The 26,573-nt window shown below is 44.4% G+C and overlaps 1 protein-coding gene across 2 annotated transcripts in view; it reads left to right on the top strand.

The window, feature by feature from the left end:
- ncf4 (neutrophil cytosolic factor 4) overlaps window positions 1–26,573 on the top strand; it is a 103,228-nt gene that overhangs the window by 7,137 nt on the left and 69,518 nt on the right. For both annotated transcript variants that reach the window (XM_073033747.1, XM_073033746.1), the window contains exon 3: window positions 2,692–2,845. In XM_073033747.1, coding sequence (XP_072889848.1) covers window positions 2,692–2,845 — 154 coding nt within the window. The remainder of the gene's footprint in view (window positions 1–2,691; window positions 2,846–26,573) is intronic.

The following is a 26,573-nucleotide window of genomic DNA, read 5'->3' as shown; positions in this document are numbered from 1 at the left end:
GACTCTATGACTGTAGAGGCCAAGTTACTGGGTATATTTAAAGTAGAAGTTGATAGATTCTTGATTAGTAACAGTGTTAAGGGTTATGGGGTTAAGACAGGAGATGGGGTTCCAGAGGTAAATAAATATGGTCGAATGGTGGGGCGAATGGCCTAATTCTGCTCCTATGCTTTCTGGTTTTATTTACCACATTCTGAAATCTGCAGCCTCTTGTATCCACACATATCTTCCCATCTCTGTCTCTACCTGCTCCCCTTCACCTGGTTCCACCCACCAGACCCCTCCCTCCCTCCCTCCTCTTCACATTGGCCTCATTCTCCATCTAAACTTAGGGTCTCGATCCAGAATGTCAACTACACCACCAACTGCACCCCTGCCCCCAGCAAATGCTGCCTGACCCAGTGATTTACTCTGGCGTTTTGTTTCTCACTCTAGTTACACGATTAGCTTTTTATACCAAGATTCAGAGTTTTTCAAGGAGGTTATCAGGAAAGTTGGCAGTGGATATTGTCTTTAGCAAGGCCTTTGACATAGGAGGCTGATCAAGAAGATTGTCACTTGGCATTCAAGATGAGGTAGTAAGTTGGATTCAACAGTGGCTTAGAGGGAGAAGCCAGAGGATCATAGTAGGTGGTTGCCTCTCTGACTGGTTAGCTGTGGCTAATGAAGTGCCACAGGGATTGGTGCTGAATCTGTTGTTGTTTGTCATCAATATCAACAATCTAGATGATAATGTAGTCATTTGGATCGGCAAATTTACAGATTACATCAAGATTGGGGGTTTCCTTGCTGAAGACTATCAGAGATTGCAATAGGATCTGGACCAGCCAGAAAAATGATCTGAAGATTGGCAGATGGAATATAATGCAGATAAGTGTGAGGTGTTGCACTTTGAGACTGAAAACCAGGGTAGGAGAGGCACTGAGGAGTGTGGAGGAACAAAGGGATCTTAGAATACAGTTTCATATTTCCTTGAATGTGGCGTCACAGGAAGGTAAGGACATAAAGAGAGCTTTTGGCACATTTGGCTTCCCTAGATCACAATATCGGGTACAAGTTTATGTTGAAGACATCCTACCTTTAGAATACCTCTGGCGGGGGACATACAGTATCTATCCTGTGCCTTCCTAATTGCTGCCGGAATCTCCAGCCATTGCTGCTCTGCTGTCATCTTTGCTAATGTTCCCTTCCAATCAACTTCAGCTAACTCCTCTCTCTGGCCTCTAATTCCCTTTCCTTCCCTTACTGTAATATTGATACTTCTATTTTAGCTTCTCCCTCTCAGTTTGCAGGGTGAATTCTATCATGTTCACTGCTTCCCAAGGGTTCCCTTGCCTTATCAAAACTGGTTCATTACACAACATTGAATCTAGAATAATTGATCCCCTAGTGGGCTCAACCACAAGCTGCTCTAAAAAGCCATTTCATATGCTTTCTACAAGTTGTTTCCTTTGGGATCTAAAATCAGCATCAACCTGATTTTCCTAATCTACCTGAATATCAAAATCCCCCATGACTATTGTAACTTTACCCTTTTAACTTGTGGTCTCTATCTCCCATTATAATTTGTAGCCCACATCCTAGCTACTGTTCAGAGGCCTGGCTATAACTCCCAACAGGATCTTTTTACACTTGCAGTTCCTTAACTCTACCCACAACGATTCTCCATTTTCCAATATTCTGTCACCTCTTACTAAGGATTTGAATTCATTTTTTATCAACTAGGCCTCTGCCTGCCTGCCTGCCTGTACTTTCGATACAATGTGTATCCTTGAATGTTATCCCCAAACTTTGTTCAGCCACAACCCAGTGATGCCCCCCATGTCATACTTGCCCATCTCTAACCCGCTACAAGATAATCTACATTATTCCATGTATTAAGCGCATTCAAATATAACAACTTCAGCCTTGTATGCGTCACCCCTTTCGATTTTGTCCCCCTATTACAATGCAACTTATCCCAGTGACTGCCATTGTGCCCTATCATCTGCCTGTTCTTCCTCACATTCCTCATACACTACACACGGCCACTGCTTTTATACAAACTGGCCCATCCTCAGACCTGTGACTCTGGTTCCCATCCCGCTGCCAGATTCATTTTGTCCCAACAGCTCTAGCAAACCTGCCTGCAAGGATATTGGTCCCTCTTAGGTTCAAGTCTAAACTTTCCTTTTTGTACAGGTGGAACTTCCCCAGAAGAGATCTCGGTGATCCCCCTGCCCTCTGCACTAGTTCCTCAGCCATGCATTCACCTGCCATATTACCCTATTCTTACCCTCACTGGCGCATAGCACAGACAGCAATCCAGAGATTACTACCCTTGAGCTCCTGTTTTTCAGCTTTCTACCTAGCTCAATAAATTCTATCTTCAGGACCCCCTCCCATTTTCATTGTCGTTGGTGCCAATATGTATCAAGACTTCTGGCTGCTTCCCCCCCCCCCCACCCCTCTAGAATGCCGTGGGCCTGATTTGAGATGTCCTTGACCCTGGCACCTGAGGTGTCTCTCACGTCTACAGAATCTCATATCTACTCCTCTAGCTATGCACCCACTATCACTACTGCAGTCCTCTTCTCCCCACATCCCTTCAGAGCCACAGCACCAGACACAGTGCCAGAGAACCGGTCGCCACAGTTCTCTCCTGGATTCACTGCGTGCTCCATACTGAAGTCATGTCTGTCTCTCTTGCAGCTGTTTGTCATCCAGGTGAAGATGAAAGGCGGGGGTAGATACTTCATATTCCGTCGTTACCGGCAATTTCACAACCTCCAGTCCAAGCTTAAGATGAAGTTCAGCCCAGAGAATAACAAGAGCTACAACACATGCATCTTGCCTGAGCTCCCAGGTAGGGCAAAGTACCTGTCCTGTCTGTTGGTGGGTTACTCTTTATCACCTCTTTAATTCTATGTGGTATCAGTGGTTGTGTCGAAGGAAAGACCCATGATTTAGCACTGTAGTTGTTGAATCACTGGGCTCTGAAAACTCATTTATTCTTCATACACTTTATTTACATGTGCACAAGGAGAACAATCTAGCCCTTCTCTCCACGCTGTTACACAATCATATTCATCGGACAGAGACAGGCCCTCTGGTTTATTGAGTCCATGCGGCACTATCATTCTGCCCAGACTCATCAATCTGCACTGGACCCGTTTCACCATGGATGTTGTGTCCTCGCCATCTATGTTGTTGTGCAGCGCTGTCTGTGGCTGACGAGTGTGGCAGACTCTGTTGCAATGGTCTCATATATAAGCAGTCTCAGCTCTGCTGGAGATGCTTTGCATTCCTTCCTATGGGCCCACTTGTCTTCTGCTGCTTTCAGGAATCTTCCCTCACCTGACTTAAAGTAATGTTTCAAGGTCCTTTTCCATCTGGTGCGGTCAGCTGCAAGTTCCCCCCAGGTCTCAATGTTGATGTCCTGTGCCTTCACGTCCCACTTGCAGACATCCTTGATGCAGAGTTGTGGGCAGCCAGTGGTTCTCAGTACACCGTAGAGGGGTGGAGACATCCTACCTGTGGCAGACATGGCCCAAGCAGGCCACATTGAGAGAGAATCTCAGCATTGAGTACTCTGTCTGTCCAGGAGATGTCCAAGATGTAATGAAGCCACCTTTAGTGGAAAGTGTTGAGCCTTCTCTCCTGCTTAGAGTATGTTGTCCCGGTATCGCCTCAGTGTAGCAGTATACTGGTGACACAAATGTTGTACACTGCCATCCTTGCTTCTACTGGTGGGCTTGGAGCTCTCCCAGACCCGTCTGGTGAGGCAGGCCAGAGTTGTTGAGGCCTTCCTGATGCACTTGTCAATTTCTGCATCCAAGAGGAAGTTGCCACTGATGATGGACCCCAGGAATGTGAATAATATCCAGTTTGTGGTTATCAATGGCAATGACTGGTGGTGCCTCCATATTCTGTCCCAAGACGTTTATCATTTCAGGCTGATAGTCAGACCAGGTTCCTTGCAGGCCTGGGAGAAGTGATCCGTCAGGCTCTGGAGGTGTTGCAGAGTGTGGGTTGTGACTGCTGCATTAGCAGCAAACAGCAATTCTCTCATCATAGCCTTGCACACTTTGGTTTTGACTCTTGGCTGGCGAGGTTAAAAAGCCTGCCATCAAACCTAGTGTGGAGGTAGATCCCCTCTGTTTCAGTGCCAGATATGTGCTTCAGGAAAAGGGTAATGAAGTTGTCAAAAAGTGTGGGTGCTGAGAATATAGCCTTGCTTAGAGTAGCCCTCCATTCCACTCCCATCCATGTATCTATCTGAATTTCTCATAAATGTTGAAGTTGAGCCCATATCCACCACTTCTGCAGGAAGCTTGCTTCACACTCTCATTACCCTCTGTGAGGAGTGGAGAAATCCCCTTTTTTACTTGCTTACTTACTGTCCGTTCTTACCGATGCTTAGGGCAGCAATGCAAGTCCTCCATCTCTGTCTGTCCTTGGCATACTTGGTGCTGTTCATGGCTTCCTTCATCATGCCAGTAGCTTCCTCTTAGTTTTCTCTGCTATCAGCCACGTAAGTCCCAGGTGGACTCTCAAGAATACCACCACACACAGATGTATAAAGATTTGTCATTGGTATTTTTGTAACAGTTTTGCTTGACTGGCCTGGAGGACTGGTGGACCACTGATAGTCTGGCCTCTACCATTTCACCTGTTTGATTTGGGTGATCTTCCTAAGGGTCAACATAGCTCTCTGGGTCATTGAGGCACGTAAACTTCCAAATCACGACAAGGCTGTCTTCCTTTTTGGAGGAAATTCCTCCTCCTGTTCCCCTTCAAGTTATAGCCTCACTTAATCTCAGTAGAAAAAGCCTGCTTGCATTTACCATATCCCTACCCTTCACTGCTGGGTGAGGTGGAGGTACGTCTCTACCAAAGGAGGTGTAAGGTGTTCCTTCCCTCCACTATCCTGCAGGTCACTCTTAGATAAGATGTAACACCTGTTTAGACCCCCTCGATCAGGGTCATGTGAAGCCATGGGAACAGGTGGTGGAAGGTCATATGAGAAACTAGCACATATCATAAGTCCTGCTTATGTGACCACTGATGCCAGGCAGGCAATTTCTGAAGAGTATTGACAATGGCTGGGGTCACCTGTCTTGTAAAGACACTGCCCAGAAGAAGACAAAGGCAAACCACTTCTGAGGAAAAAATTGCCAAGAACAATGATGGTCATGACCCATGTCATACCCTTCATAATCAAATAAAGCTTGTTCTGGTTTGAACAGAACAAAGCCATTTTTATACAGAATTGATTATCCAATAAGGAGATTAAGCATTTGGTAAACTGAGTATAATCAAATTCCTTAATTGCATATTCAACCATCATTCACAATACAGGTGATAACAGTCAATGGAGTCTGCCAGCTGACAACTGACAATACTTTGAAGTTAATAATGTGATTGTGTCCTTGTTAGTGTGTGTGCCTCACATTGTTCTGTTAATCCTTATCTTGTCTCCACATGCCAAACAACTCCGGTCCCCCGCTGTGCGAAGGGAAGCCATGCTCTTTAAGGCTCTTTCTTGTCTAGGTTGACTGCACTCTATCTGTAAAAACATTCTTGTCTGGACATTATCTTAACCCTTGCATTGCTACATTGCAACTTACACAGTACAACATAATCTATTTTTTAAACTTAACTTCTAAAAGGCCTCATCCCAAAACATCTGTTGCATTGAGTGACTAAGGAGAACCCAAGGGCAGGACACAGGCACGGAGACTGAGTTGGAGATGCTGGCGTAGATGTGAATGTTGAACAGCAAACAGGAGGAATCTTGACACAGAGATGGGCTTTTCATGGAGAATCTTGAAACTGGAGCTGAACAAACAGTTCTAGGCAGTCAGGAAACAAAGTTATCACACAGGAATAGACCAACAAACTGGCAACCAGTGGTTGTGATGCCAGGGTTCTTGTACTGCAGTTCTTGATGGAGACCAGGTATGCTGTCATCAAGTGAATTAGCAGTAAATGGGAAATTAATGATTGGAATCAAGGCATAATCAAAGGATATTAGGGGCAAGATAGGGGATTAACAATCAGGAGCATGACAACATCAACTCTTTATTTCCTTTCATAGATGCTACTTGACCTGGTGAGCTCCTGCAGCTGAATCTGTTGTATCTCTGCTGGAGAAATCCAATCGGTTGAGCTGTATCTGTGTGGGAAAAGGAACTGCCAATATTTTGAATCAAAATCTTGCAGCAGGTCTGCCTGTGGGTTCCTTAAGTGGTAATAAGGTTTTCCTCCTCAGTGCAGTACAACTTAATCTTCATTAGCCTGCAAGTTACAGTCTGCTGCAAGAGTTTTAGGCACATGTAATGGGCTGGGTTGATCAAATCCAAAATACCCGAAACTAGTTCGACTGTCCAGCCAGGAGACATGGGAATAAGCATACAAGCACAACAAAGTAACTTCATCCTAATTTAATATTATAAACAGAAAGCACAAATAAGCACACAACTTACTATGCAGTAAGTTACTAAGTTTTCCTTAAAGATTTCAGGGCTCACGATTTTTTGTCTCCACTTGATTGTTGCTGCCATGAGTGGATGTCGAGGCAGATAATTTAGGATCACTTAAGAGACTCTTAGATAGGCACATGGATGAATGACAAATGGAGGGCTACTTAGGAAGGAAGGTTTAAATTGATCTTAGAGAGGTTAAAAGGTCAGCAAAATACCAAGGGCTGAAGGTCCTGTACTACGTTCTGTTGATTTGCTTTGATAATGCTTGTGTAAGAAATGTGTTGAACCCTAAATCCTGTCCATATTTAAGGATGTGTCATGCCTGCATGTAAATTGCATAAGTGGTTAATGACTCATATCAGCCAGATGTTCCCGACAGCTATATAGATAGATAGATAGATACTTTATTCATCCCCATGGGGAAATTCAACTTTTTTTCCAATTGTCCCATACACTTGTTGTAGCAAAACTAATAACATACAATACTTAACTCAGTAAAAAATATGATATGCATCTAAATCACTATCTCAAAAAGCATTAATAATAGCTTTTAAAAAGTTCTTAAGTCCTGGCGGTTGAATTGTAAAGCCTAATGGCATTGGGGAGTATTGACCTCTTCATCCTGTCTGAGGAGCATTGCATCGATAGTAACCTGTCGCTGAAACTGCTTCTCTGTCTCTGGATGGTGCTATGTAGAGGATGTTCAGAGTTTTCCATAATTGACCGTAGCCTACTCAGCGCCCTTCGCTCAGCTACTGATGTTAAACTCTCCAGTACTTTGCCCACGACAGAGCCCGCCTTCCTTACCAGCTTATTAAGACGTGAGGTGTCCCTCTTCTTAATGCTTCCTCCCCAACACGCCACCACAAAGAAGAGTGCGCTCTCCACAACTGACCTATAGAACATCTTCAGCATCTCACTACAGACATTGAATGACGCCAACCTTCTAAGGAAGTACAGTCGACTCTGTGCCTTCCTGCACAAGGCATCTGCTGGTGGGGTGCAGTCTACCCTCTTTAGTACTGAGATTCTGGACAAGGCCAGCAACTTGTGTGTTCATTCTCATGGTTCTCCTTGCCCCTCTGCTGTTAGAGAGTCCAGCTCATCCTCACAACCCAGAAATCACAAGACCAGATGAGTCAGAGTTGACTGGAAACCACATGTTTGAGGAAATGTAAAATGTATCAGGAAAGGAATGACTTTGCTTTTTGACATCTGGCATAATGCAATACATAACTTTGACCTTTATAAAACAAGGGTGAGGTTCAATTCCCACCACTGTCCATGAGAAGTTTGCATGCGCTCCCCATGACCACATTGGTTTCCTTCCAATTTCCAATTGGAAATTGCTCCAATTTCCTCCACATACCAAAGATGTCAGAGTTAGTATATGTTAATAGGCAGTTTGGCTGGAAGGGTCTGGTACCATGCTGTATCTCTAAATAAATTAATTAATAAATAAATGGTTATTGATGACATTCTCAGGGGCACGGAGATGCTGCCTCATAGATCCAGTGATCTAGTACAAAGTATAAAGTAAATTTATTATCAAAGTACATATATATCACCATATACAACCCTGAGAGTTAATTTCTTGTGAGCATTCCCAGTAAATCCAAGAAACACAAAGAGTAAACGAAAGACCACACCTAATGGAGCAACCAATGTGTAAAACACAACAAGCTGTGCAAATCCAAAAGGAAAGCAGGGTGATGCAGAATCAAAGAGTAGCAAATACAGTACTCAAAATATTATATCTCCAGACATAGTGTAAGAAATAAGGTGGATGATCTTGTTGCATTATTAGAGATTGTTGAATATGATGTTATGGCAATCACTGAATCATGGCTAAAAAATAGTTGTAGTTGGGAGCTGAATGTCCAAGGATACACTGTGTATCAGAGGGATGGGAAGGTAGGCAGAGGGGGTGACATGTCTCTGCTGGTAAAGAATAGCATCAAATCATTAGAAAGATGTGACATAGGATTGGAAAATGTTGAATCTTTCTGGGTTGAGTTAAGAAACTGCAAGGGTAAAAGGACCCTGACTGCAGTTATATACAGGCCTCCCAACAGTGGCTGGGATGTGGACTACGGATAACAATGGGAAATAGAAAAGGCGTGTCAAAAGGGCAATGTTATGATAGTCATGGGAGACTTTAACAAGCAGGTAGATTGGGAAAATTAGGTCTCAAGAGAGTAAATTTGTTGAATGCCTATGAGATGGCTTTTCAGCTCAATTTGTCATTGAGCCTAGTAGGGGATCAGCTCTAATGGATTGGATGTTATATAATGACCTGGAGGTGATCAGGGAGATTAAAGTAAAAGAACCCTGAGGTGTCAGTAATCACAATGTGATTGAATTCAACTTGAAATTTGATAGGAAGAAAGTCTGATGTAGCAGTACTTCAGTGGAGTAAAGGAAATTAAAGTGGTATGAGAGAGGAGTTGGCCAAAGTGAACTGGAAGGATCTGCTGGCAGGAATGACAGCAAAACAGCAATGGCATGAGCTTCTGGGGAAAATGAGGAAGGTGCAGGACAGATGTATTCCAAAAACAAAGAAATACTCAAATGGGAAAATTGTAAAACCATGGCTGACAAGGGAAATTATAGCTAATGTAAATACAAAAGAGAGGGCATGCATAAAGCAAAAATTAGCAGGAAGGTAGAGGATTGGGACACTTTTAAAAACCTACAGAAAACAACTAAAAGAATCATTAGGAGGGAGAAGATTAAACATGAAAGCAAGCTAGCAAATAATATCAAAGTGGATAGAAAAAGATTTTTCAAGTATATAAAAAATAAGAGAGATGAAAGTGGATATAGGACAGCTAGAAAATGAGGCTGGAGAAATAATAATGAGGGACAAGAAGATGGCAAATGATTTAAATGAGTATTTTGTATCAGCCTTCACTGTGGAAGACACTAGCATGTGCTAGATGTTGAAGGATGCAAGGGAAGAGAAGTGAGTGCAGTTGCTATTACAAGGTAGAAGGTGCTGAAAAAGCTGAAAGACCGGAAGGTACATAAGTCACCTGGGCCAGATGAACAACACCTTAGGGTTCTGAAAGAGGTAGCAGTAAAGATTGTGGAGGCATTAGTAATGACGGTTCTAAGATCATTGGACTCTGCCATGGTTGCAGAGGGCTAGATAATTGCAAATGTCACTCCACTTTTGAAGAAAGGAGAAAGGCAGCAGAAAAGAAGTTATAGACCAGTTAGTCTGATCTCAGTGGTTGGGAAGATGTTGCAGTCAATTGTTAAGGATGAGGTTATGAAGTTGACAAGGGGCAAGGTAGGAGAAAGTCAGCATGGTTTCCTTAAGGGAAAAGTTTGCCTGACAGCCTGATTGAAATTCTTTGAGGAGATTACAACCAGGATAGATAAAGGGGGTGTAGTGGATATTGTATATTTGGACTTTCAGAAGGTCATTGACAAGGTGCCACACATGAGGCTGCTTACCCAGGTAAGAGCCCATGGTATTACAGGAAAGTTACTGGCATGGTTAGGGCATTGGCTGATTAGTAAGAGGCTGCGAGTGGAAATAAAAGGATCCTTTTCTGGTTGGCCACCAGCAACTAGTGGTGTTAGGAACACTTATTTTTAAGCTGTATATCAATGATTTAGATGATGGAATAGATGCTTTGTTGCCAAGTTTACAGATATGAAGATTGGTAGTGTTGAGGAAACAGGAAGGCTACAGGAGGACTTAGATTAGAATGGGGAAGAAAGTGGCAAATGAAATACAACATTGAAAAATGCATGGTCATGTGTTTTAGTAGAAGGAATAAATGTGCAGATTATTTTCCAAATGGGGAGAAAATCTAAAAATCTAAGATACTAAGAGACGTGGGAGTTTTTGTGCAGAACACCCTAACAGTTAACTTGCAGGTAGGGTCGGTGGTGAGAAATGCAAATGTAATGTTGGCATTCTTTTCAGGAATATAAGAGTAGGAATGTGATGCTGAGGCACTGGTGAGGCCCCACCCTGAGTATTGTGAACCGTTTTGGGATCCTCATCTGAGAAAGGATGTGCTGGCATTGGAGGGGGCTCAGAGGAGCTTCACAAGGATGATTCTGGAAGGTGTACAGGTCTACCTTACAAAGTGGCTACTGAGTGCCAAGTAATGATCATATTGTGGGAGGTTTCGGTGTTCATACTTACTGCTCTATTTAGCAACAACTGAAAAATATTCTTGTGGTTGTAGATTATTTTTAGACATTTATAAAGATGATGGTGAAAGTTCAGGTTTTCTGTTGGTGGATCTGCCAGCTGGGTTTCAGTGTCCATCGAGGTGGCGGGAGAATGTGGGACGTTCTGTGAAGGCTGCAGTCGGAGGTGGGTGGGACTGCCCACCTCCCAACCACTGCTCACCCAGATTCTCACAAACAGCAAGACCTCGCTTGGCTGGCAGTGAGAGGGGCTTTCCCCATCAGATACTTCCTGCACAATATGCAATCTCGACCCTCTTACAAGGCTTGTTTTTTCATATTAGAATAGTACAGCACATTACAGGCCCTTCAGCTCAAATGTTGTGCCGACCCTCAAGCCCTGCCTCCCATATAACCCTCCACCTTAAATTCCTCCGTATACCTGTCTAGTAGTCTCTTAAATTTCACTAGTGTATCTGCCTCCCCCACTGACTCAGGCAGTGCATTCCACGTACCAACCACTCTCTGAGTGAAAAACCTTCCTCTAATATCCCCCTTGAACTTCCCTCCCCTTACCTTAAAGCCATGTCCTCTTGTACTGAGCAGTGGTGCCCTGGGGAAGAGGCATTGGCTGTCTACTCTGTCTATTCCTCTTAATATCTTGTACACATCTATCATGTCTCCTCTCATCCTCCTTCTCTCCAAAGAGTAAAGCCCTAGCTCCCTTAATCTCTGATCATAATCCATACTCTCTAAACCAGGCAGCATCCTGGTAAATCTCCTCTGTACCTTTTCCAATGCTTCCACATCCTTCCTATAGTGAGGCGACCAGAAATGGACACAGTACTCCAACTGTGGCCTAACTAGAGTTTTATAGAGCTGCATCATTACATCGTGTCTCTTAAGCATCTCTTATCCCTTGACTTATGAAAGCTAACACCCCATAAGCTTTCTTAACTACCCTATCTACCTGTGAAGCAACTTTCAGGGATCTGTGGACATGTACCCCCAGATCCCTCAGCTCCTCCACACTACCAAGTATCCTGCCATTTACTTTGTACTCTGCCTTGGAGTTTGTCCTTCCAAAGTGTACCACCTCACACTTCTCCGGGTTGAACTCCATCTGCCACTTCTCAGCCCACTTCTGCATTCTATCAATGTCTCTCTGCAATCTTCAATAATCCTCTACACTATCTACAACACCACCAACCTTTGTGTCATCTGCAAACTTGCCAACCCACCCTTCTACCCCCACATCCAGGTCATTAATAAAAATCACAAAAAGTAGAGGTCCCAGAACAGATCCTTGTGGGACACCACTAGTCACAACCCTCCAATCTGAATGTACTCCCTCCACCACGACCCTCTGCCTTCTGCAGGCAAGCCAATTCTGAATCCACCTGGCCAAACTTCCCTGGATCCCATGACTTCTGACTTTCTGAATAAGCCTACTGTGTGGAACCTTGTCAAATGCCTTACTAAAATCCATGTAGATCACATCCACTGCACTACCCTTGAGTTCAGGTGCAACCCATCCAATCTGTACAGGTCCCACCTTCCCCAGAAGAGATCCCAATGATCCAAAAATCTAAAACCCTGCCCCCTGCACCAACTCTTCAGCCACGCATTCAACTGCCATCTCCTCCAATGCTTACCATCACTATCACGTAGTACCGGCAGCAATCCTGAGAACGCCACCCTTGAGGTCCTGTTCTTCAGCCTTCTGCCTAGTTCCCGAAACTCACACTTCAGGACCTCATCCCTTTTCCTGCCTATGTCGTTGGTACCAACATGTATCACGACTTCTGGTTGCTTTCCCTCTCATACCAGGATGTCATGCACCCGGTCAGAGACATCCCGGACCCTGGCACCCGGGAGGCAACAAACCATGCGGGTTTCCTCCTCACATCCACAAAATCTCCTGTCTGCTCCCCTGATTTATAGAGTCCCCAATGACGACCGCTCTCCTCTTCTCCGTCCCACCCTTCTGCACCACAGGGTCAGACTCAGTGCCAGAGGCCCTGCCACCATGGCTCACACCTGGTCGGTTGTTCTCACCAACAGCATCCAGGACGGTAAACTTATTATTCAGGGGAATGGCTACTGGGGTGCTCTGCACTACCTGTCTACTCACCTTCACTTTCCCCCCTTGGACTGTCACCGAACGACCTGCTTCCGGCAGCCTTTTGTTAAATTTGTTCAAGGGACTTTGGCTTCACAGACTGTGACAAAATTTTATTCCCCATATCTAGTTACCCTTGAAAAATCGGTGAGTTGCAGCCCTTGAGGTGTGGCTATACCCACTGTGCTGTTATGGGGGGGGGGGGGTTCTAGGATTTTAACCCAGTGAAATGTGCATAGTCGATACTCAATGTCTTCATTCATTCCATCAATACAGTGAGTGACAGTTATTACTCAGAGGAATTGATTTTAAAATACTGGTAACCGTTTTGAGAACAGTGGTGTTCTCCATCTTTCACCAATTGTACGAGATTTTCCACACTTTGCTACCATTTTGGAAATGTTATAGGAAACAATGAGATCACTATCAAAGTCATTTTTAGCTTTCTTGGCAAATGACTCAACTGTGCAACACTTTTCAAATGTTTCTTTCATCTTCTGGAACTGAATAATACCATAAGTAGCCTTTACAGGGTGTCTTTTATGGAAGTGTTCCCGTAATGTTGATGGTTTCGTGGCTTCATTAGACAGCACAGTATTACCGTACAGTGTCGCTGATCTGATGGGAATGGAGTAAAACCATGCTTCAGCTATGTAACATTGTACTGACACACTTTCTGTAGTTTCTGTTTCCTAGCAGGATTAGAATTTAAGGCTTCACTGCCTTCAGATTCAGAGAGAGCACACTGTACATGTTTATCCATCATTAATGGGGCTAAATTAAAATAAAAAACAAACACAAACTGAGATGTGGAAGACAGCAGTGAGTTGACATGGATGGAATGATGGTAGTGGCATGCAAAGGAACAACGAGGTGACGATGAAGATGATCACAACAGTTAGTTGGGATAGACCTAGTGTTCATCGAACTACCTGTATACTATTCCAGTTAGCACGATTGACTAAACATGTGATGTATCATAATCCCCATAGATGGCTCTTGGCTGCACATATGAAGCCAAGGTTGCTTTGAACACCTCAAGAGGAACCTTCGGGGTCGGACAGTTCACTGTTTGGCTCAATTTCACAGTTTGGTTCCGGCCAGCACTGTATCATTGCACAACCTGTTTTCTGTAGATCTATAGAGAAAACTAGCAGGGTGTACTGACTTACCAGCTGCAAAGTTGCACAAACTCGTTCCTTGCCGTGAGTCAGGGAAAACTGTTGGGACCCCTGGCTACAAATTTATGCATCCCCAACAATGTCTGGTTGGATGGTAAGGTCAGATGGGATTGCCGAGATTCAGATGCATTGTGACGATGAGTGTTCACCGCCTAAAGAACCACGGTCGGTTCTTCCTGGGTCCAGTGCCTCATCCTATTATTTGGGAAGTGCCTGCTCCACTAACAGTTAGTCAGGTCTCATGCTTCAAGTGAGGGTGCCACTTACTGCCCCCACCAAGGATCTTGAATGACCACACCCCACCCACGAATTTGATTTCCCCTAATGCCCCCTTGGTACATATAACTGCTCCCGTTGGGAATCACTAAACTAAACATGACATTTCTCTGGGACTAAGATGTAAAACACTATGTATAGTCACACGCAGCACATCCAGTTGCATGCAGCACATAGTCGCACACTGTACATACAGACTGGTAGAATATGTGAAGAAGAGGCCTGTGTACTCCAAACGTCTGCAGTCTCCTCAGGAAGTAGAGGTGACTCTGGCCCTTCTTGTGCACAGCTTGGTCAGGGAGTTGGGGCTGGGCTGATGTTCAGTTTGCTGCTCCTTGAGGTTTACTCGTCTCTGTGCTGAACCAAGGCTGTGCCTGTAACTAACGGGCTCCCGGATCGGTTGTGACTGGTTTCATGACTGTGGACTCACTTTGGTCACCTTCAGTTCTGAACGGTATTGTTTGCATGATTTGATTTTTGTATTTTTTCCTGCACATCAGGTGTTTGACGGTCTTTTTTAATTGGGTTTTCTTGTTTTGTGGCTGCCTGTAAGGAGATAAATCTTGAGGTTGTAATAGTATACATACTTTGATAATAAATGTACTTTGAACTTTGAACCTTTGAATCCTTGTGAGTTGTTAATGATCAGTCTCAACCGGAAATGTCGACTGCATATTCCCCCTCCATGGATGCTGTCTAACCTGCTGAGTTCCTCCAGCATCTTGTGTGTGTGCGTTGCTCTGAATTTCCAGTATCTGCAGAATCTCTAGTGTTGGTAGATTGCTGTAGTGTATCCTGCAGATGGTAGCAACTGCTGCATTTGTGTGTTGGTGGTTGGGTGGGTGCCTACTCTGTGTCCAAGACAGTGCCAAGTTGGAGAGTCCGTGATCCGAATCAGAACCATAATTTTTGTCACTGACATATTTGTGACGTTTGTTGCTGTGTGGGGAAGGATCACGGTATAGGGCCCTGATGTCACTGACATCAGGAGAGGATGGGTCCAGTGTAACAGCCTCTGAAGGAAACCAAAGTGGTGTTGATGCCTTGTCAGAGAATGGATTGAACTGATGGTATAATGCACGTAGTGAGACATGTACCAACCGCGTTGACTCTTTATTGATTCTCAATAAAGGATAAGTATCTTTTACATGAAAAGATCCCCACCCAGATTGAAGGGACTGGAGAGTTAAAATTAGGCCTCAAGTCTTGGGGACATTTGCTCTGGTGAGAGGGTTTTATATTTTCCTTTCATTGATCAATGGGGTCTTCTCAGAGGGTATTTTCAGACAGGAAACCATGCCTATAATAAGCAGTTAAGAGGCCCAGAAATAATTCCTTCCACAGTAGTTCCCTGAGTCTACGTGACGAGGATGGAGGTGGGAGGAACCAGAGCTCATGTGAAGGGCGGCTTATTAAACCGTTGTTTTCAGATAAACTGTTCAGCCAGTGTAAGCCTGTCTGGTTTCTTGGAGGAATCAAGGGGAGTTTCCAGCGGAGTTTTTTTCTCTGTTGGTTTTTCTCAGCTGTCTGGTTGGGGTAGAGGTTAGAGGAGCGTACAGATGGATTAGCCATTTTCAGGCAAGGCAACATTTTTGGCTGTGTACCTGCTGGGAAACCCCCAGCACACCCAACCTCTCCCAAGGCAAAGTCCACTCCTCCTGTAGCTTTAAACAATAAAATGCCGTAAATAATCAGTAGCTCAATCAGTTGGAAGGAGAAGGAGAAACAAGATCCCAAATTTCACAGCTGAGTCCACAGCCTACATACAAACTCTGTGACTCAACAACTCAATGTTTTTTTAAATCTTTATTTGCACAATTATCTTCCTTTACACACATAGGTTGTTTGACAGTTTTTTCTTATGATAATTTTTATAAATTCTACTGTATTTCATTACTTTCATGAAAATGAACCTCAAGGGAGTATATGGTAACAATTACATACTTTGATAATAAATTTACTTGACTTGACATTGTGTCATTTATTCTACTATATTCCTTTGTTCTACTGTGAATGCCTGCAAGAAAATGCATCTTGGGTAGGACAGGGTGACCTATACTGTAACTGACTTTTCACAGCATGGTAAGGGAGGAGTCTCTGTCAGTGACACCCAATCCAAACGCTCCTAATCTTCATTCATAGAAACATAGAAAACCTACAGCACAATACAGGCCCTTCGGCTGACAAAGCTGTGCCCAACATGTCCTTACCTTAGAAATTACCTAGAAATTACACCCATAGCCCTCTATTTTTCTAAGCTCCATGTACCTGTCCAGGAGTCTATTAAAAGACCCTATCGTTTCTGCATCCACCACTGTCACTGGCAGCCCATTCCACGCACTCACCACTCTTTGCATAAAAAAACTTGTCCCTGACATCTCCTCTGTACCTACTCCCCAGCACCTTAAACCTGTGTCCTCTCGTGTTAGCCATTTCAGACCTGGGAAAAAGCCTCTGACTATCCACACAATCAATACCTCTCATCATCTTATACACCTCTATCAGGTCACCTCTCATCCACTATCACTCCAAGGAGAAAATGCCGAGTTCACTCAACCTATTCTCATAAGGTATGCTCCCCAATCCAGGCAACATCCTTGTAAATCTCCTCTGCACCCTTTCTATGGTTTCCACATCCTTCCTGTAGTGAAGCAACCAGAACTGAGCACAGTACTCCAAGTGGGGTCTGACCAGGGTCCTATACAGCTGCAACATTATCTCTCAGCTCCTAAATTCAATTCCATGATTGATGAAGGCCAATACGCTGTATGCCTTCTTAATCACAGAGTCAACCTGCGCAGCAGCTTTGAGTGTCCTATGGATATTGGAAAGGGTATTTTATTTATTTAGAGATTCAAAGTGGAAAAGGCCCTTCTGGCCCTTGGAGCCGCAGTGCCCAGCAAACCCTGATTTAACCCTAGCCTAACCATGGGACAATTTACAATGACCAATTAACCTACTGACCAGTACATCTTTGGACTGGGAGGACACGGAGAAAATCCACACGTTCCACAGGGAGGACGTACAGCCTCATAACAGATGATGTTAGAATTGAACTCTGAACTCCAAAGGCCCAAGTTCACTTTCTTAATCAGGGTTTGTACCCAAACCAATGTATTACGTGTGTGTAACCCTAACGCTGACCATAATACAGAACCAGGTTATAAATGGCATGAAAATTAGCAGCAGCACAATACATTAGTTACAAGCCTACATTAACTTAAAGTTAATGTAATTATACAGAACTACGTGTGCAGATAAATAACAAACATGACAACAGCAGTGCAGGATTGAGAGGGGAAATGAGCTATAACATTAGGGCTTTTCAGGTTGATTCAAGAACCTCATGGTAGTGGGTCCTCAGACTCCTCAACCTACCGCCCGATGGCAGCATTGAGAAAAGGGCATGGGGCTCTCTGTTGATGGATGCTGCCTTCCTGAGACAGGAAGATGTCTTTGCAGATGTCCTCAGTGGTGGGGAGAGCTCTACCCATAATGGAACTGGCTGAGTCCATCACTCTTTCGTTCCTGTCTATGGGAGTTTGCACACAAGGCTGTGATGCAACCAGTCAGACTGCTTTCCACTGTGGAGGTGCTTCAGTCTTCGACAACATGCAGAATACATGATGGTGCTGGTGGTATACAATGACGTTTAGACAGCAGCTCACAAAACTACCAGACATATTCTTCTGAACTGCTAGTGCTGCAACTCCACCCTGCTGTAATTCTCCTTTTCGAAGCGTACTTTTGAACTAGCGATGGACTAGCAATTTTATCATGTCCTGAAGGACTCGGCAAATTTGACTGTCAGGAATGCAGGTATGGCCATCGCTGGAAGGAAGGGCACCAGGGTGGACTTCAAGCTAGGATAAAGCAATGGGGCACATGACCACCTCTCTTTAGAAAATTGCTGGCTGATGTATGCTCTCTGGAGACATGATTGAAGACCCAAGGGAAAGTTGCAATATTGGAGAGAAATGAGGGATTGCTGCTTTCTCTATTTCACTGAGATTTGGTGCACCTCTGACACTCCAATCCACTGGATGGAACAAGCTGCTGCATCGGGAAAGGGGAGAACCCATTGGGTAAGCTTCCTGATAAACATCATGGTGCTCCTGACTAATGGTGGTGCCGACCGGTGGCGCAGTGGCATCAGTGCCGGACTTCGGAAGCGAAGGCTCCCAAGTTCGAACCAGTCGGCCCCCCCCACCGGGCACGCTTTCCATCCGTGCCGGGTTGCGCGCTGAGCCAGCCACTCAGCCTCATAGAAAAAAAACAAGGGTCGAGTCAGGAACGTTCATACTGTGACCCGGTTAATCTGAAAGGAGACCAATCCTGACTCCACGCGCCAGACAAGAATGGCTGACTGTCTGGGGTGATAAGCTATGAAATGTCTAATGGCCTGGTTTCACTCTTGTTCTCCTGACATGGACCATCTAATGATTAATTGCAGATCATTCTACTTTCTGAGTTCTCCTTGATCCTGACTGTAGTTTACACACCATCAAAGACAGATGTCAAGCACTCGATGTATTGAATGCATTGATCAACAAAGGAGAAACAGCCTACCCTGACACCTTTCCAATCCTTGTTGGGGATTTCAGTCAGGCTAGCTTGAAAAACATCTCTGCTTGCCCAATTACCATCAACACATCACCTGCAGCATCACAGGACCCAGGCACGACCTCTACTACACCATCATCAAGGATGCCCAACATTCCATCCCTGGACAGCATTTTGAGAAATCTGATCATGTGGTTGTCCTCCTCCTGCTTGCAAACAGGCAGAAGCTGAAGAACAAGACACCAGAGTTAAGGACATCAATGAGGTGGTCACGGGAGGCAGACAAACTTGAAAAGCTTGTAAAAGCAGAAAAGCCTATAAGAAGTAGTGGACATCACAGGCAAAACCCTCCCCACCACTGAGTACACCTATAAGAAGAACTGCCACAAGAAAGCACCCTCTATCATTGAGGGCCCTCACCATCCAGGCCATGCTCCTTTCTCACTACAGCCATCAGAAAGGAGGTACAGAAGGTTTAGCTTCCACACCAGCAGGTTCAGGAACAGTTATTACCCTTCAACTATCAGGCTCCTGAACCAGCATGGATAACTTCTCTCTCCTCAACTCTGAACTGATTCCACAACCTATGCACTACTCATTTTCAAAGACTCTACAACTAATTTTCTCAGTATTATTTATTTACTGTTACGAACCCCGTAACTGGGTCACTTACCAGCAAAGATAGAGAGGTCCGTTGAAGTCTGATGGTACTATTTTTAACAGTATTTATTAGTAAAAATACACAAAAATAATATCAATGCAAATATACAGATAATATACGTCGTCAATACTAAATCTAAAAGTGTGGGTATAATAATAATCAATAAGAAATAAGCTCTATCGTTGTCTAGGGGATAATGTATTGTCCGATGGAAGTATAAAAGTCACTCAGTTCATGCAGGCTGCAGCCTTTGGGGACCACTGTGTGGCAATGGTTGGAGAGAGAGAGAGAGAGAGATTTTGAGAAACTTGCCGGCTTTCCTTTTATGATTTCAATCCGTCGGAGTCTCGTTGGTGTGGCTGTTCACTTGTGGCCTCTCCTTTAGCTAAGCTGTTCTTCCGTGGCGAGCCCGCCAATCCCAGGCAAGGGAAGGACGCACACGAGCCCCCCACCGGCTGTCGCTATTAAACGCTGTCACGGGATTTCTAGCGTTTCTCCTGGTGCGTCTGAGGGGTGTTCCCCAGACCCTCTTTTATCCTTATTCACGGGGTCTCAGATGTCAATCAGGTTGGGATGATGCAATCCCTCAACCAGCCCACTCTGGTCGTCCCCTGAGGGGCTTCAATGAATAGTACAGTACTCAATACACAATTCCGTCTCCAAGAGACAATAGCCGTTATCAATGGTTTTGTTTCGCTGAGGCCAGGACACATTCCAAACCTTGTGGATTCTCTCTCATTTCCTGGGTCCCAGACCTGAATTAATAGCGATCTTGCGATTCTCAAAAAGGAGGGGGCGACTTTGTACCCTTCAGCCCCTCAGAGTTGTGGCACATTTGTAACATTACTTAGCTATTTGTTATTTGACAACTTTTGTTTGTGTGAAGTTTTTCATTGCTTATATTGTATTACTTTATTTTACTGCGAATGCCCACAAGGAAATGAGTCTCAAGGTAGTATATGATGACATATACATAAGACCATAAGATATAGGGGCAGAATTAGGCCATTTGGCCCATCAAGTCTACTCTGGCATGGCTGATTCAATTTTCCTCAGCCCCAATCTCCTTGTTCTTCCGGTATCCCTTCAAGCCTTGATTATTCAAGGATCTATCAGCCTACATAAAGACTTGGCCTCCACAGCTGTCTGTGGTAAAACAAAATTCCTTTGATAATAAATTTACTTCAAACTTTGAATTTTGAATCTCCTTAAGTATCAAAGTTGGATAAGTCACCGGGACCTGATGAGTATTGAAAAAAGTATACGACCTATTGCGCCTTCTTCATGGTTCAATCTATGTTCTGGGCCCAGGAGAGGTCCTCCGAGATGTTGATGAATAGTGATATACATCCCTATTATTTCTTGCAATAATATAGTGATTTTTAATGAAGTGTATTGGTTAGCATAACACTTTCCAGCACCAGCTGTAAGATCAGAGATCAATTCCTGTCACTGTCTGTAAGGAGTTTGTATGTTCTTCCTGTGACCATGTGGGTTTCCTCCAGGTGCTCCAGGTTCCTGCCAAGATGTACGGGTTGGGATTAGTGAGTTGTGGGCATGCCGTATTCTCGGCAAGCCTGGCAACACTTGCAGGCTGCTCTTAATGTAGTCATGGTCCAGGGATTCCCAGGAATCTGAGATTGCAGTTACTTAACGAAGGGCCTTGGCCTGATGTATTGATGGTCCATTTTCCTCCATAGATGCCAACTGACCCTCTTGTGTTGTACTCACCCACCTTGTAGAGCAGTGAATACTTCCAACACCAGGTGGCAGTGCAGTCAGTAAATGAAGATCAGTTTGAGCAAAGTAGAATATCAGATCTATCTTCCTATAGCGCCTTCCATGATGTTTCCTGGGTGAATCAAAATGCTGTACAAATGATGAAGCACTTCTGTGGGAAGCCCAACACTACTTTTGGGGCACTGGAAGCTCCCATAAAGTTAAAGGAAAAAAGTAACCTGTGCAATAAGACCATAAGAATTAGGCCATTCAGAACCATCAAGTCTGCTACACACACAATGCTGGAGGAACTCAGCAGGTCAGGCAGCACCTATGGAGAGGAATAAACAGTTGATGTTTTGGGCTGAGACACTGTGGTAAATTATTTATACCTGTCTGGACACGCCCCCCCCCCCCAACTGACTGCTCCTGTGGCTCCTCCCACAGACCCCTGTATAAAGACGATTGGGGGCACTGCTCCTCCCTCAGTCTCGACATGGTCGTGGTCCTTTTTCGCTGTTAATAAAAGCCTATCGTTCACTTCCAGTCTCCTAGAGTAATTGATGGTGCATCAGACACTTCATCACAGACTGGAAAGGAAGGAGGAAGAAGACAGAGTAAGAAGTGGGGGGGAGGGGAGGAGTACAAGATGGGAGGTGATAGGTGGAGGTAGTGATGGGTGAGGGAGGAGGGATGAAGTGAGGAGATGGGAGGTGATAGGTGGAAAAGTTAAAGGGCTGATGAAGAAGGAATCTGATAGGAGAGGACGATGGACAATGGAAGGAGTAGAAGGAACCAGAAGGATATGATGAGCAAGTAAGGATGAGAGGAGGGGTCAGAGGGGAGTCAAAAGGGGGAATGGGGAAATTTTTTTTACCAGAAGTTGGACAAATCAATGTTTGTGCCATCAAGTTTGAAGCTACCCAGGTGGAACATGATGTGTTGTTCCTCCATGCTGAGAGTGGCCTCATCATGAAATGTAGAGGAGGAGGGGCCATGGACGTGTTGGAATGAGAACGGGAAGTAAAATTTAAATGGGAGCCGTTGGGAATTTCTGCCTTTTGTGACAGACAGAGACAAAATGTTCAACAAAGCCTATATGCTTTGTTTTAAAGTTCAAAGTAAATGCATTATCAAATTATAACTATGTCACCATATACAATCCTGAGATTCATCTGCTTGCATGCATACTCTATAAGTCCAAATACTAGAATAAAATCAATGAAAGATTGCACCAACTAGGCATTCAATCAGTGTGCAAAAGACAACAAACTGTGCACACAAAAGATAAGAAAAAGTAAGTATCGAGAACATGAGTTGAAGAGTACTTGAAAGTGAGTCCTTTGGTTGTGGGAACAGTTCAGTTATGGGGTAAGTGAAGTTATGGTTCAAGAGCCCGAAGGTTGAGGAGTAAGAACTGTTCCTAAACCTGGTGCTATGAGTCCTGTACTTTCTTCCTGATTGCAGCAGCAAGAAGAGAGTATGGCCTGTGTGGCAGGGGTCCCTGATGATGGATGCTGCTTTTTGCAACAACGCTCCATGTATATGTGCTCAACGGTGGAGAGGGCTTCACCCGTGATGGACTGGGCCGTATCCACTACATTTTCTAGGATTTTCTATTCAAGGGCATTGGTGTTTCCATTTCCACACCAGGCTGTGATGCATCCAGTCAATATACTCTCCACCACACATCTATAGAAGTTTGTCCATGTTTTACAAACGTAGATATCATACTAAATTTTCACAGACTCCTAAGGAATTAGAGGCACTGTCATGCTTTCTTTGAAATTGCATTTATATGCTGGGCCCAGGACAGGTCCTCTGAAATAGTCTGGTCATTCTCCTCAGACCTCTGCATTTTCACCCACAAAACTACTGCTCATCAGATGTTTTTTTTTAAATTTTCACACCATTCCCTGTAAACTCTAGAGACTCTTGTGCATGAAAATCAAAATCCTAGGAGTTACTGAGATACTCAAAACACCACGTCTGGCCCAAGCAGTTATTCCAGAGTCAACGTCATTTAGGTCAATTATTCTTCTCCATTCTGATGTTTGAGCTGAAAAGCTGAACCTCGTGACCATGTCTGCATGTTTTTATGCATTGACTTGCTGCCACATGATTGGCTGATTAGATATTTGTGTATATTGGTGGGTCTCATCAGCAAGAACGACAAGTCAGCTTACAGAGAGGAGGTGCAGCAGCTAACGGACTGGTGCAGAGCCAACAACCTGTCTCTTAATGTGAACAAACCAAAAGAGATAGTTGTTGACTTCAGGAGGGCATGGAGCGACCACTCCCCGTTGAACATCGATGGCTCCTCGGTAGAGATCGTAAAGAGCACCAAATTTCTTGGTGTTCACCTGATGGAGAATCTCACCTGGTCCCTCAACACCAGCTCCATAGCAAAGAAAGCCCAGCAGCATCTCTACTTTCTGCGAAGGCTGAGGAAAGTCCATCTTCCACCCCACATCCTCATCACATTCTACAGGGGGTGTATTGAGAGCATCCTGAGCAGTTGCATCACTGCCTGGTTCGGAAATTGCACCATCTCGGATCGCAAGACCCTGCAGCGGATAGTGAGGTCAGCTAAGAAGATCATTCGGGTCTCTCTTCCCGCCATCACGGACATTTAGACTACACACTGCATCTGCAAGGCAAACAGCATTATGAAGGACCCCACGCACCCCTCATACAATCTCTTCTCCCTCCTGCCATCTGGGAAAAGGCTCTGAAGCATTCGGGCTCTCATGACCAGACTATGTAACAGTTTCTTCCCCCCAAGCTATCAGACTCCTCAATACCCAGAGCCTGGTCTGACACCTTGCCCTACTGTCCAGTTTATTATTTATTGTAGTGCCTGCACTGTTTTTGTGCATTTTATGCAGTCCTGTGTAGGTCTGTAGTCTAGTGTAGCTTTCTCTGTGTTGTTCTTTACATAGTTCAGTCTAGTTTTTGTACTGTGTCGTGTAACATCATGGTCCTGAAAAACGTCTCATTTTTACTGTGCACTGTACCAGCAGTTATGGTCAAAATGACAATAAAAGTGACTTGACTTGACTAATGAGCAGGTGTTCAGGTGTACCTAATAAAGTGGCCACATGTGCTCAGAGACTATTGAATAAAGCAAATACAGTCATCCCTGGGTAATCATGGGGGATTGGTTCCAAGCCCCTCGCGGATACCAAAATCTGTGGATGTTCAAGTCCCTTATATAAAATGGCATAGTATTTGCATATAACCTACGCACATCCTCCTGTGCACTTTAAATCATCTCTAGATCACTTATAATACCTAATACAATGTAAATGCTGTGTAAATGGTTGTTATACTATATTGTTTAGGGAATAATGACAAGAAAAAAAAGTCTGTACAAGTTTAGTACCGAAGTAATCATCGTAGTTCTTCTGGGAATGCCGATGCCGATTCTCCCATGATCTTTTAAGTTCTTGAGGCTGTAGCGCTTTACAGAGCTAGCCAGCCATCCCCTACTAGCCTTAAGCTCCTTCCTCTCGCTCACAACACAAGTAGCGAACAAATGAGACGCGAGGTGAACAATACTCAAAGAATGAGTGCTGGTGAGAGACTGAGGATCTGTGAAATGGCGGGAGGCTACAGCAGGGTATGCCTACACATCACTTCATTCATGTGGATTCACGTAGTGCTCGGCGTGCGGCAAATTTAAGTTTTGTTTTTTGGAACTTTCTGGAAATTTTTTTCGAATATTTTCGATCCGCGGATGCGAAACCTGCAGATACGGAGGGCCGACTGTACAATAATAATAGCAATGTAATCAATTATAGCAAGGAGTTTCCCTTCAGCTGTCTAAACTGCTTCCAGATGCTTCCAAGTTTTATGGCTGTTTTGAAATGCTGAGTTGTCATTACAGAATCACAGAAAGGTGGTGGTGGAAATATAGACAGAACATTTTAAAAGCTCGTATATGAATGTGCAGGCAATGGAGGGATGTAGACATTATCCAGGCAGAAGGTTTTAGCTGAGTTGGGCATTTGATAACTCATTTAATAGTCTTGGACATTTTCATTGTGCACACAAGACCCTGTTGAATACGGTAGGTCTGGTCCATTGATTCATGGTGAGACCGAACTGGGGGAGCTACATTGTCTCGGTTGTTGCACAGACCAGGTAACCTGCGTAACTGGTGAGCTTTCGACTTCGACCTTTGACTTTGTGCTCCGGACTTCACCAGGACTCTCGATCCCAGGGCTACCAACCGCAGGACTCTCTGATCACAGGTTTGACTTTTAAACCTTGTCCCCGCACCAATAACAGGTTTGAGTTTTGGGACTTGACTTGAGGAAGGGGTCACCAGCCTTCTAACTCCCAACTGTACAGACACCTAATCTGGGTCTTGCTGACCAGCTCTCACTCCTGGTCTCCTCAGTGCCTAGCAAATCAAGTACCATAACAACTTCTAAAGGACAGTTGGACAGCCTCATGGATAGAAAAGGTTGTGGGCCAAACACTGGCAAATGAGAATAGCTTGGAAGGGCCATTTTGGTTGGCAAGGATTAGTTGGACCAAGGGCCTGTTTCCTGGATGACTCTATGTCTCTAAGAGTACTGAAAAGATTTACGAGCTGGTGCTAGAGACTGAGTTATAGGGAGAGTTTGGGCAGGATAAGACTTTATTCATTGGAGCAAGGAAGAATGAGGCGTGACCTTAGAGAGGGGTATAAAATCATAAGGGGCATAGTCTTTTTTCCCCAAAGGTTGGGGAATCAATAAGTGGAGGACAAACAGTGGGTCTAATTAAGAGGAGAAAGATTTAAACAGAATCTGAGGGGCAACGTTTTTCACGCAGAGGGTGGTCCGTATATGGAATGAGCTACTAGAAGACATGGTTGAGGCATTGCCCATTAACAAAGTTTGAAAGGCTCTGCAACAGCTCCTTGGATAGGAAAGGTTTTGATGGATATGGACCAAACATGGGCAAATGGGATTACCTTGGTTGGCAATGATGGTTGAGTCAAAGGGCTTGTTTCCGTGTGTTATGAGAGAAAACAACAGATTACAGCATCTGCAGTCTCTTGTATTGACAATCATGATGTCTTCTGGTGCCAGACACTGGTTCAAACCAGGCCTCAACCTCTAAAGGCATTTGTGCTTTTGTATCGACCCAAATATCAGTACAGAGGTAGTGAGCATAAATCCAACAGTAGAGGGGGTCAGTAGCTTTAACTTCCTTGGTGTTATCGTGGCAGAGGATCTGTCCTGGGATGGGCACATAAGTGCCATCACAAAGATGGTACGACAAGACCTTTACTTGTTAAACGCAGAGTGGAGAATATCCTGACCGGATGTACCACGACCCAATGTGAAAACATCAATGCCCAGGAATGCCCAGGAAACACCAATGCTCACAAAGAGTGTTGGAAGCAGCCCAGTCCGTCACAGGCAAAGCCCTCCTCC

The sequence above is a fragment of the Hemitrygon akajei genome, chromosome 31 (genome assembly GCF_048418815.1).
Source record: "Hemitrygon akajei chromosome 31, sHemAka1.3, whole genome shotgun sequence".
Classification (NCBI taxonomy): Eukaryota; Metazoa; Chordata; class Chondrichthyes; order Myliobatiformes; family Dasyatidae; genus Hemitrygon; species Hemitrygon akajei.
The sequence above is the reverse complement of the archived record's forward strand: the minus strand, read 5'-3'. Positions and strand labels throughout refer to the sequence as shown.